General features: G+C 40.2%; 2 protein-coding genes across 3 annotated transcripts; one reads left to right on the forward strand and one right to left on the reverse strand.

The window, feature by feature from the left end:
* Positions 1 to 13: 13 nt before the first annotated feature.
* LOC106904810 (uncharacterized) lies at positions 14 to 7,171 on the forward strand. The gene is made up of 4 exons (XM_014969282.2): positions 14 to 563; positions 2,923 to 3,372; positions 6,407 to 6,451; positions 6,572 to 7,171. The coding sequence occupies exons 1-4, from the start codon at positions 473 to 475 to the stop codon at positions 6,583 to 6,585; spliced, it is 600 nt and encodes a 199-aa protein (XP_014824768.2). The 5' UTR covers positions 14 to 472; the 3' UTR covers positions 6,586 to 7,171.
* A 35-nt stretch (positions 7,172 to 7,206) lies between these two features.
* Positions 7,207 to 12,021, reverse strand: rida (reactive intermediate imine deaminase A). 2 transcript variants are annotated; one of them, XM_014969283.2, is made up of 6 exons: positions 11,861 to 12,021; positions 10,910 to 11,015; positions 10,763 to 10,817; positions 10,589 to 10,657; positions 8,616 to 8,671; positions 7,207 to 7,405 (listed from the first exon to the last, which is right to left on the reverse strand). In XM_014969283.2, exons 1-6 carry the CDS (start codon positions 11,923 to 11,925, stop codon positions 7,349 to 7,351), a joined length of 408 nt encoding a protein of 135 aa, XP_014824769.1. In that variant the 5' UTR covers positions 11,926 to 12,021; the 3' UTR covers positions 7,207 to 7,348. The 2 variants fall into 2 exon arrangements, with proteins under 2 accessions (XP_014824769.1, XP_014824770.1); XM_014969284.2 differs by lacking the exon at positions 11,861 to 12,021 and adding an exon at positions 11,596 to 11,751.
* Between the last annotated feature and the right edge of the window lie 101 nt (positions 12,022 to 12,122).

Here is a 12,122-nt window from a genome sequence, read left to right on the forward strand (position 1 = left end):
TTACTTCGGAATGACCAACTTCTCTATTCCGCTTTGGCCGCTCCTACCAACCGGGTGGAGACAGTGGCGCATAGGGGCGCTGCACCAGAGGGTGACGCCAAAACCCCGTCTGGAGGGGTTTTGGCGTCACCCTCTGGTTTTGGCGCCCCCTCCGATTATGTTTTCCCATACACTTCAGCGCGCCTTACGCTCCTTCACCTAACGCACATAATGAGGTAAATCTAGCGCGAGTTTCACACTTAACGTATCTTCGCCTCGGGGGGGGGTGGAGCGAGCGTATGTTTTCTACGCTGACGTTCCTTCCTTCGGGGGGGCGGGGGGGGTCGCCGATTTATGTTTTCGCATCCACCTGAATAATGTGCAGTTGCGCCACTGGTTGGAGACGAAACACCTGCGCGACGTCATCGCTGCAGCCGCTTGTCTGCACTCACTGAGCGTGAACTCCTCCAGTCCCCAGTGCGCACAGGGCAGGATGGGATGCTCCACCAGCTCTCAAACTTCAGCGGTAGACACGACTCGACCCAACGCCAAACCCGAGGAGAGCAACGGAGCCAGCACCACAGGTGACTGAAAAAAGATACAACGTTATTCCTGAATTATCAAAGCTATAATTAAGGCAGGTGTGAATGCACAAAACAGAAGTTGTGTGCAGGGAGTGTTAAGTAGTATTCGTTTTTAGGGAACTGATGTATCAAATTAATAATTGACTTTAATCAAAGCAGCATAAAAATAATAAATCTGTTATTTGCTTGTATAAAAGTTAACATTCCTGCATGCCTTCAAACCAATGGTTTTCCTCAAATCAAATGTACAAATCACTAATCCACTTCAGTTAAAGTAATGCTATAAATAGCCCTGTGAGTGTGTCTGTGGAAATGGTGTCAAGTTGGAAGTTCTCTGTTTTCTCCATACAGAGTTGCATTATCCATTTAACGCTGCAGGGAATATAGTTTAGATAAGGGATGCAAATTGGTGCCAGTGGTATTTCTCTGTGTGCAGCCCGGCGCCTTGTGCGTTCACTTGGAGTGAGCCACATCTCCGCAGGGACAGGATGAGAAAGTTTATTGTCATTAGTTAACGGTGGTTTCTGGCTATGTCCTCCCAGAGCAGATTTGGTGACAGTCTACGGTTTCAGAAGGAAATGGAGAAGCGGAGTCGGGCAGGACTTTGTTGTAGCGGGTTTCAGAGAGGTGCTCTTGCTTTGGTGCAAGTTAGTTTGAACACTTTTGCAGAATGAGGGGTATGCCATCAACAAAACCATGTGTGTGTGTGAATGAATGAATAGACATTTAAAGTGGGAAGTTTGTTGAAGCAGCTGAGACAATAAAAAGGTAAAAGATTCACTAAGTGGGACCTCCTCTGAGGTGAAAGCACGCAGACGTAACACTTTGAAGAACACCTAAGGAACTGGGAAAGTGTCTCTGACTTCCCTGTGGAACTGGCAGACAAAATGAGATATGCTCACCAAAGTTTTTCTTTTATTGCTGGCTTTTGTTTTGAGTTTATCAGCGAAATGACAGTGAACAGTATCCCTGTTTTCTTGTTATCAGCCTCTTGGAGGTCAGATGGAAATTTATCAGGACGTCTCCGTATTTTTGCATGCATCTTATTTTCCTTCTCCGGATGCCTGAGGGAGGAAAAAAAAAAGTAAACACTTTTTAATCCAAGGCTTGCACCTCTTGAAGACACATTTCCCTAACGCCAAATCTTTCAGTCAGTTCATACGACATGTTTTGCCTTAGTCAAAAACATTTTTTGCTGTTTTCGGCTGTCGATTAGTTTCGTTCCAGCTGACTCTTATGATGTCGAAAGCAGAGACTTGAGACTTCTGCGATCCATGCAAATTATCCCGATGCAAACCATTCCACCCAAAAACTCTCTACAAGGAAGTGGCGCAACATATCAGCAAGTTGTTAATGTTCCTGAAAGAGTCCTCATAAACATTAACTTAGGTTTATGTCAAACAGAGGTCCCTTTTTAGACATGTTTTTGCTTTTAATCTAATAAACATAGCAGATATTTGGAAGATGAAAAGGTTTTTATTTGTTTTTCACTTTCCAATGAAAGATGTCATCGTATTCCTTTAAAAGTGAATGTTTTTTCTCTTATAGCAACGACAAAGCGATGCATTTTCATGTGAGGAAAGTTTCTGATTAGCTGAAATATGTTGCTGCTGTGTCATGTTAGTAACCCAAATCGTACATATTTCTACTTTTCCTGTTTTTTTTGTTGTTGTTTTTTTTATTAAACCTGACTTGCAGCTGCTACCTGGGTCATGTAAGCATAAAGAGCAGTCAGGGGAGGAAGTAACATTACTGCTGCTTTTTAATGCAGAAACGTAGAGCCTAGCATCTGAGCGTTTCTGTTTGTGCAGGTATGTGGTCACTAAGGAACCGCAGCCACTCAAAGTTCTGCTATTAACTCACCTGTGCTGCTGTGATTCAGGTCATCGGTCTGTTGAAACAGGAAATCTACTTGGGGAAATTAGAAAATGAATTTTAAACTCTCAAAACAAAACACTGAGCCCTTACCCTTCATGTGTCATAGTTCATTATTATTATTATTATTATTATTATTATTATTATTATTATTATTATTATTAATAATAATAATAATAATAATAATACTAATAATGTTCAAGGTTGATATTTTGAACATTTACTTTGCGTCTTCATAATATGTTTTCACGGCTTTCTGATGACAGTGCGGGTTTATCTACTTTTTCAATATCCCACACTTCTATTCACTGTTATTAAAAAAAGCTGGTTTAAAGCTGTAAAATATGTTGAAGTTAGCCTGACAAAGTGAAAGTTTAAGGTACTCTTGGTTATTCATTGTGATGAATACTTGTTAGCTTACTTTCTAGGAACTATTGCGATGTTCTGTGATTGTTTGCTGAGTTGTTGTAAATGTTCCCAACAGGGGCGGCCGGTGAGAATGGAAACATAGCTGAGGACAGCGAGACCATTCCAGACCAAACACCGGCTGAAGGCGGCGATGCTAAACCTGAGAGCGAAGCCGCTGCAGCGGCTACATCTGCAGAGAGCTCTGCCGCAAGCCCCCCAGCAGCGGAGGAGTCGCCTCCTGCAGCGGACAGCAAGCCAGCAGAGGAAGCTGCACCGGCAGAGGCAGCAGCAGGCGATGCACCAGCAGCAGCAGGCGATGCACCAGCAGCAGCAGGAGATGCACCAGCAGCAGGAGATGCTCCAGCAGCAGGAGATGCTCCAGCAGCAGGAGATGCACCAGCAGCAGGAGATGCACCAGCAGCAGGAGATGCTCCAGCAGCAGGAGATGCTCCAGCGCCGGCTCCACCTGCAGACGGCTCTGCCGAAGCAGCACCGAGCTCCCCAGAGGCTGCACCTCCGGACCAAGGTGGGTTACAGTTAAAAATAACAAGCAGTGACATGCAGAGCGACTTGCTTAGTGTTACTGCATTGAGCTGGGGGAAAGCTCAGTCATCTCTGGGTTCAGTTTAAATGCTTCTGAACATCCACGTCCTAACATTGCCCCGCAAGACATTTCCTTTAAAGGATTCACTTTATGCTCTTTTATCAACGCAAATTACTCCTGATATGCAAATCCCCTAAGAGTGACTGATGACTGCATTGAGACAAGCGTCAGGCCGACTTCTCAAAGTTTTGAAACAGGTCGGGCTGTGGGTAAATCACACATTCACGTGCTTCCATTTTACTTTATTTTTTCAATTTGAGAACTCAGAACAACAAAATCCACTTGCACTTGCATCGCTTGACATCAGACCGCTCAGAGGTTTTGCTTCCCGGTGGGAGGAAGACAAGATGTGCAGATTTTTTCCCCTTGCCATTGGTAACCAGAGTGGTTTTAATGCCCTTGTGCAGGTACATGACGTCCCCTCGGTCTTTCTGTAACCAGGTAGTATCCAGCAACACCAGTTGGCTGCAGGAATGTGTTTGCAGGCCACACCTCTAAATATTTTTTGCTAAATAATCTGCCTCTGTGTCACTTTACCTGATATTCTTATGGTGATTGGTGAACTATTTGATAGCTCAACTCGTGGTAATGCCTAACCAGAGTGGGGCTATAAAACAAAATCCCGATATTTTTTTTAAACATCTCATAGAGAATTGTTCAAACCATCATTTGAAAATGAAAAGAACTGTTAAAAAACAGTTTAAAGAGACTGAACCTAAGGTTCACAGTTTAGCAGGATAACAACCATGAACAAACATCCAGAGCTTCTATGGAATGGTTTAGAATGGTCTAGTCAAAGTCCAGGCCTAAATCAAGTTGAGAATTTGGCAAAACTTGCAAAGTGATGTTCACAGATGTGCAGAGCTGCTAGGTATTTCCTCCAAGACTTAAAGTTTCAGCAAAATGTGTTTCTACAAAGTTAATGAAATACTGAATGTTTTATTTAAAAAAAAAAAATCTGTTGTGAATCGTGCAAAAAAAAAAGTATAATTTTCCATCTAGCTATTCACTATTAAACGCAGCTTTATGTTGGTGTTACACAAAATCTAGATAGAAACAGATTAAGGTTTATGGTTTTAATGTGGCTGCAAGTTGCTCTTTGTCATCTGACAGCTTAAATGCAAAATGAAAAACTTTTTTATCAGATATCTTTATTCCAGGTATTTTTATCTTAAACAATAGGTCCAAGGTATTGATGAACTGTGGAGATTTAAGAAAAATAATCTATGAAATCAACAGATTTGGCTAAGGAAGTCAGAACTTTCAACCAAAGCTAAGCGTGTTTCTAGAGAACACCTCGGGTTTGTAGGGTGATGTTTCCACCTCTGTTCCTCCGTGCACATCTGCACATTGATCTGCGTGACTTGGGGCAGTTTTCACGGCTATCAGTTCTCTCAGTGATGCAAATGACCCTTACCGCGGGCGTTTGTTCGGCAGGTCAACGCTTTCCTCTACGCTCAATGCAAAGCATTCAGACTCTGTAACAACACAGACCAGAGAGGTAGAAGCTTCAGAAGTGCAAACGCGAAAGGATGATAGGCGCTTTTAGTTTTCTCTTAAATTAGTCCACATATTTCTAAGTGGTGACGGAGAAATGAATGGAAATGAAAGCAGGACTCATCTGGAGGGTTATCGTCAAGATAAAAGGGAAGAAAGGCATCTGTACTTTCATGCTTTACAAAAAAGTATGCAAGTGAAGAAAAATCATTCAAAGAACCTTAGAAAACCTCAAGAATTAACTCGAGAGTAAAGAAAGATCTGACTCTTCAGAAAAAGCCTAAAATATTCAAAACCGTTGCTCAATGGAGACAAACAAAATGCTTGTTCCGGCTCTCGCTCGATCTTGACGCCTCCCCTCTGGTGTCCGGCTTGACTCTGCCTCAGGTCAGGCTCTGACCACGGCCCAGCTTGGTTGTTCTGCCTGCAGCCGATGTTTTCAGCACTTTGTTTGTCAGTGCCATCCCATTAATTTGCAATCCGAGTCCCCCGGAGAAACCGGAGGACGCCGTCACAGGGCTTCCACCGATGTCGGGCTGCAGGCCGAACCTCCTTTTCACAGCCAACGCAGAGAGATGATAGCCTGTCACACAAGCAAAGAGCAAGCTCAGCCGTTCCTGAGGATTTTAGGGCTCAGTTTAAAAGAGAAGCAATTGAGAAGAAGCGTGCTGATTTCACACCAACAGTGTCACAAGTATTTGGATTTATATTGGAGTACTCTAATATTTTTCGAAAAAGAAAAAAAAAATCTCTTCAAAATAAAATCAGGTCAATATGCAGCTCTGGAAAAAAAATAAGAGACCACTTAAAATGATCAGTTTTTCTGATTTTACTTTTTTTTATATATATATATTTATGTTTGAGGAAAATGAACATCGTTCTTTTATTCTATGAACTGCTGATTATGTATTATTCATCTTCCACTTCACACTCATGCACTGCTTTGTGTTGGTCTGTTAGATAAAATCCCCCGAGAACAGATTAAAGTTTCTATTTGTAACATGACAAGATGCTAACAAAGGTGCCATTTACAAATCTGGATCATCGTAAAACAGGAGAGTAAAAGTTCAGCCATGGGCCATTTGTGGCTAAAATGACAAATGTGAAAGTTCAGCAAAACATTTTTGTCTTTTACTAAGCATGTTTTTTTTTTGTTTTTTTTTGGTGGGTTCATATCCCAAACATCGATTCAGTTCTGTAAAATACAACAAATGCTTTCAGACAAAGAGAGACACTTCCATTGTTCTTGTTCTCAAGCATAATCGTCCCAAAAAAGTAGGAAACTGCTAAATCTTGTTGAATCTACGGTTATTTATAAATCAAAAATGAAACCACTTTGTCTCATTCAAATACTTCATGTTTCGTTTATGCGACTTTACAGTTTGGGCCTACGTTGCAAACGTCTAAAATAACATAACCATGTTTTGATCCATGCTCACGTTAAACTCTCTCTCTCTAGAGGCCACGGCGACTGATTCAGAGCCCAAACCAGAGGAGGCACCTGGTGAGCAAATGCTGCATTTTTTTTTTTTAAACGATTTACTGTTTTGACATCCAGGTGCCCGAAACAAAACCGTACGAGCGCCACTGTTCTCAGACGCCGTGTCTCTGTTTGCGTTTCCAGCGCCCGGCGAGTGAAGCGTGACGAAACCGACCACACGGATGAGCTTGCTGGAAGAGGCGCTCCCCGTCCGTGTGCATGGGTGGGAGTGCGAGTGTTTGTGTGGAAGAAAAACATGCCTTGTTGCCAAGATGCTGACCCTGATGATGACCTCTGTCATTCAGGGTTCCTCTGTCACCATTGTGCCTTTTCCCCTCCTCCCCCTTCTTGACGATGCACAACTACAGTTTTTACTGTACATAGACAGATATGTTCATCGGAGAGAAGTTTTAGAGAAATCATTATAATCGATATTTATTGTATGTATAGAAATGTTCGACTTGGATTAGAATCTGTCCAGATTTTTGTTTTTTCTACAAACTATATTCTGACAAAAACCGTAGTTTATTTTAGCAGTTTAAATACATAAGGTGGCCTTCTTCAATTTGATGTTCTATTGTTGTTATGAAGGTCCTGGAGAAATAAACGCTGCCTTTGCTGAATTAAATAAGAACATTCCTACGTCTCATGACGATGAAAGCCTGAAATTTGTTATAAGCTGTGAACTATCACATAAATTAAAAAGGCAGTATAAAAAATAATGAAATAAAAAAAGACACTCGAGACGTTTGTTTCTTTGAATCAACACATTTCGACAATTATGGAGGAATTACTGCTTTATTTGTTGCTTCTCTGTTGAGGGACCCGGTCTGGAAACACAATGCCGCCTCTTCGGGAAAACCTGAAACAATTGGACGCCTTGTTGCTTGGCTACAGCTTGTTTGGGACGCGGTCGGCGAGTCAGGAGTCAGATAAAGGGCCGAGGACGGCGATCGCCTCGATTTCCACCAGCGCACCCTGAGGAGACAAGACAAGATTTCATGCATGCAAGCATTTCTATAACAAAAGAGCCATTTAAACTGAATTAAACTAAATTTGATTAAAAAAAAAATCTGCAGCTCAACTAACATGCAATTTTTGTTGATTTAGACCAGGAAACGCTCATATAGTTAATATGGAAAATCCTTTTGGAGCTAAACTTTGCTGAAAAGGTTTATTTATTGTTTAAATAAAATATCACACTTCTCAAATAGCTAAAAATATATACTTGAATGCATAAGTTTGTAGTTCAGAATTGTTCATTAAGTTGGTATATCGCATTAGCAACATATAACAAGGCAGGATTAGCACTGTATAACAGGAACCTACAATTAAGGAACTGATTTGCATTATTTAAAAAAAACAGGTCGACATTATTTAACCTTTAAAAAGATACTTTAAAATCCTAATGCCGTTTGTGCACACAAAAGAAAAATGAAATCTTCCTAAAAACTGCTGAAAAATATTTTTTAGATATTTTTCCCCCACTCCAAACAAGTCGGTCTCGTAAAGCAAAATTATTCACATCAATATAAATATTCTGAGGGACTTTAACCCTTTGAAGTATATTTACATAGACACTGCTTTTAATAATAATGTAAAAAAAAGATTTAAATACTATCATTTGCATAAAGTACTGTTTACGTAGTTTTTGGTTATTGTTGTTAGTCAATAAATGGGTCAAAATTTGCTACAAACATTTTCTTTCCTCATTCATTCGTTTGTTGGTTTGAAACAATGTGACTTTTTGTTGCTGGTTCTTTTTATATTTTGCCAAGTTAAGGAGCTGGCATGGTAAGTCTAAAAAAAAAATAAAGAAGTATAATAAACAAATGGCTCAAAATTCTCTTAAAGGCTAATATAACTTGTTCAAGGAACAGATTATTTCTCCACTCAGAAATCTCAGCTTGATAAACAACACTGGCAGAGGAAACAAATATATTCTGTGATAATCTAATACAACTACGAGCCCTGAAACTCTGAATCTTTACGGCTTCAATTAAAGTCCCTAAAACTGCAGGAAAACGGCTGCAGCACTTTTAATAAACATCATTTCGGTAACAAACCGGCTGAAGAGGTTTAACAGACAGTTAATGTAGAGATTAATTAGCAAAACCATTTGCATCCTTAAATGCTGTCGCATTTAAAAACAAAGCAGAAGAATCTGCAGGCTTGGATCGGTACTCACTCTGGGCAGAGCAGCAACCTGGTAGGCAGCTCTGGCAGGGAAATTAGTGCTGAAAACTGGAAGAAAACAAAGTTAATAGCTGCGAATTAAGGATGTTTTGTGTTTTGCTAAAACAATTTTTTAAAGATCTTTTTAATAATAAGTAAACTCGGACTCAAATAATCCCTACTTTGGCCTTTAGTTGTGTTTGTTTCACTGTGAGGTCAGAGATTATCAGCTTGGCTCATGTGTCACACCAGATTAAGGCAGATAAACACATTTTTATACGTTTCATGGGGCAGAGGGGCTGAAATGTAAAAAGGCTCTTCGAGCTGGAGGAAAATGCTATGAACTCACCTAATATATACATATTATTACCTTTTGTTTGCTTCCATGTAATATTTTTTTTAAAAAGGAGATAAGTTTATTGAAAATTCAATCAATATTTGAGTACAAGTGGAGGCTGAAGAGTGGGGATAATAATCTGATGAACTGCACACAAGCTTTAAACCACCAGTTTGCCAGAATCTGACTTTGTTCTAAAGTTTCACAAACTTTTTCAAAGGTCTTCTAAAGCTTTTCTGTGGATTTTGACTGCCTTTTACTTTATTATTTGTTTCCTGTTTGGTGGTGGCTCCCAGCCAACATAAAGGAGAGGACAAAAACAGAAAGTGTCACATTTTACGTCCAGTTTATAACATGATTAAAATCTGGCTCACTGGAAGCAAAACATCAACAAATGAGGGTTTATTCAAGACTTTTGCCCATTACTATAGTTGTGTTTGGTCATTTTGACCAAATTAAAGGGGTCATTTGGATTTGCTTTGGTTCGCTTCCTTTCTGTTTCCTCCCTGCAGAGTCAGGGAAAGTTTCCTGGTTTGCAGGGTTGAAGTGGACCTGAAGGGAGGCAGGAGCTCGGCGCGTCGAGTCGCTGTCCTGAGGAGCAGTGCTTGTGAAAGGTTGGGTTACATCGGTGTCCACTTACAACTCTGGACTCAGCCGGTTCCATTACACCGGACTGTTGTAATCCAGGAGGAAAAGCCCAAACACTTCCACTGCACTGATGCAGCAGAGGGAGAGCTAAACGTCAGATTGCGAGCCAGGGGTCAGGGGTCACAGTCGATGCTTGGGTAGAGCAATACTGATGGCTGCAGAGAGGTCCAGGGTTAGCTTATCCCTGTGCATGTTTCTTCCTCTTCTTCTACTTCCTCTCAGAGTTCTGCAAACTTTGTCTCATCGTAAGGATGGAATAATACCACTAATAATGTATTAATAATATATTAAGAATAAGAATGTATTATTTGGAGTATTGGAAGATAAATTAATATTTAAAATAATTACTTTTAAAATGCTGTTAGAAGTTAAATCCAAGTTTGTATTATTATTATTAACAATATTATTTGAAAGTAATGGTTAATACCTAAAAAAAATTAAATGAAATGCCGACTGTTCAGGTTTTACCGGACACGGACATATGTCGTCATCAGTTCTCATTATTTTGGTTAAAAGCTGCCCCCTGGTGGTATACGTCAGGTACAACATGCGTCTCTCTAACAGCTGTAACGTTAAATAAAAACGGAAATTTTTGATCTGGTTTCTCAATAATTATGTCTTAAATTTTAAAATAAACAAAGCAATACAGGATTATGTGAAACTGGTGTGTGGGAGAGTCACTCCAAACTCTTGATATGCAATAATGAATCTGAAATCTGATTTAATAACTACTCAAGAACCATTTTAACTCTCTTTTTTGTGTATTTTAACTTGTTTGCATTGAACTGATTTTTAAAAAATATTTATATGAAGACATAAAGGGAAAAAAAAACATCCGTGGTTGGCAAAGTGTTACTAAACACATTCAAATGCTTTATTAAAGCTATTATTAAGTAGAGTAAGTAGAGTTTATTATTTTTAATTTACATGGAGTTAGGAGCTACACAGGAGAATAAGTTATTCATACTTTTGCCTAAAATAAATCTAAATTACTGGCTTACATGTCTTGTAGACGTCGTTGACGGTGTTGAAGTCGTTCATGTCCTTCATCAGCACCGTGGTCTTCACCACTGAAGTGAAACAATTTGGGAATTTGAGTTCAACGTTAAAATCAAGCGATGAAAGCAAAAAGAAGGCAACAACCAACAGATTGTGCAGAATGTGTAAAGTCTCACCGTTGCTGTAGTCGCAGCCTGCCGCTTTAAGGATTTCCCCCATGTTGCTCAGAGCCTGAGTAGAAAGGGAAAGGAGACTGAAGACTTTCTAAGAGTTAACGGTCAAATCTGAGCCCGGGTGAAGATGTCTTTCTGTTTGTGGGTCACCTGTTTGGTCTGAGCCTGCACTCCTCCGTCCACCAGCTGACCGGAGGCCACGTCCATCCCAATCTGACCCGAGACGTACATGGTTCTGTCCACCACCACCGCCTGGCTGAGTGGGACATGCAAACACAGAAACTATGTGAGGATGTGAACATTTTAGCAGACAAAATGTGACGTCTGGACTTTTTAAGCACATAATAATTGATTCTTTAATGTGAAAGTAAAATAATTCACAACAAACTGATAATAAATTAAGGTGTATTAGACCCATCTACCTGTAATGTCATTTGAAATTAGCGCTAATCCGTTTTACATTATACTAAAAGACTAAGTTGAATAAAGTTGCCACTACCTCCACTCACCACAAGGGGGCGCTTCCACCTCCCCAAACTAAGTTAAACAGCTAATGTACTGAAGAATTTCACGAATTAATTCTCGTTTGAACATTTCAATGATACGGTTCTGATTGATATATTTAGAGTCACTATTACAAAAATACTTCCAGATTTAATCCTGATTAATGTGCGGACAAAAAAAAAAAGCACCTGATTTAATCTGAAACAGCTGGTTGGCTAAAGCAGGAACACCCCCAGCTTATTCAAACGCACCTTTAAAGCATTTGTTAAAAACAAAAAAAAACAAAAGTGCATTTTAATCTTATTTTCCATTTAAAGTGGGCATAATCTTACCTATAAATGCCCTGCCTCACCGGGGCTTTCGGTGTGTAAATGATTTTCCGAGGAGTTGCTGCCATTTCAAGTCCTGTCTGCTTCACAGCGATTTCTCTCCTCTACAAAGTTACACTTTTGCACGGCGAGCAGCAGGTGAGTTCACTGGACAGGAAGTCCCGCCCCCGAGCAAACATGTCTTTCTCCCCCCCCAAATAGACTTCAACCTTCCAGATTTTGCAAAGACATGAAGCGGTGCAGAGCTCTTGTTTTGAACTTTTCTTACCTGTACGGACCGATGGCATTTGGAGCTGATGTGGTGTAAACGATCTTTCTGTTGAGCGCAGACATGTTTTTCCACTCTCTCCCTCTTTTTAGTGCAACTCAACTGCTGTGGGTTGAATGAAATGGCTGCACGACAGCTTTTGGGAACACTGTAAAAGAAAGAAAAAAAGAAAATACCGTAAAACTGAGACTGAAAGCGCAGTAAGGAAGTTTACAGCGGTGTAAAAGCATGCGTAAAATGGCATTGCGCGTGTAGAACAACA

This window comes from Poecilia mexicana, unplaced genomic scaffold (assembly GCF_051168715.1).
Source record: "Poecilia mexicana isolate PSO_F unplaced genomic scaffold, ASM5116871v1 scaffold_11, whole genome shotgun sequence".
In the NCBI taxonomy this organism is placed as follows: domain Eukaryota; kingdom Metazoa; phylum Chordata; class Actinopteri; order Cyprinodontiformes; family Poeciliidae; genus Poecilia; species Poecilia mexicana.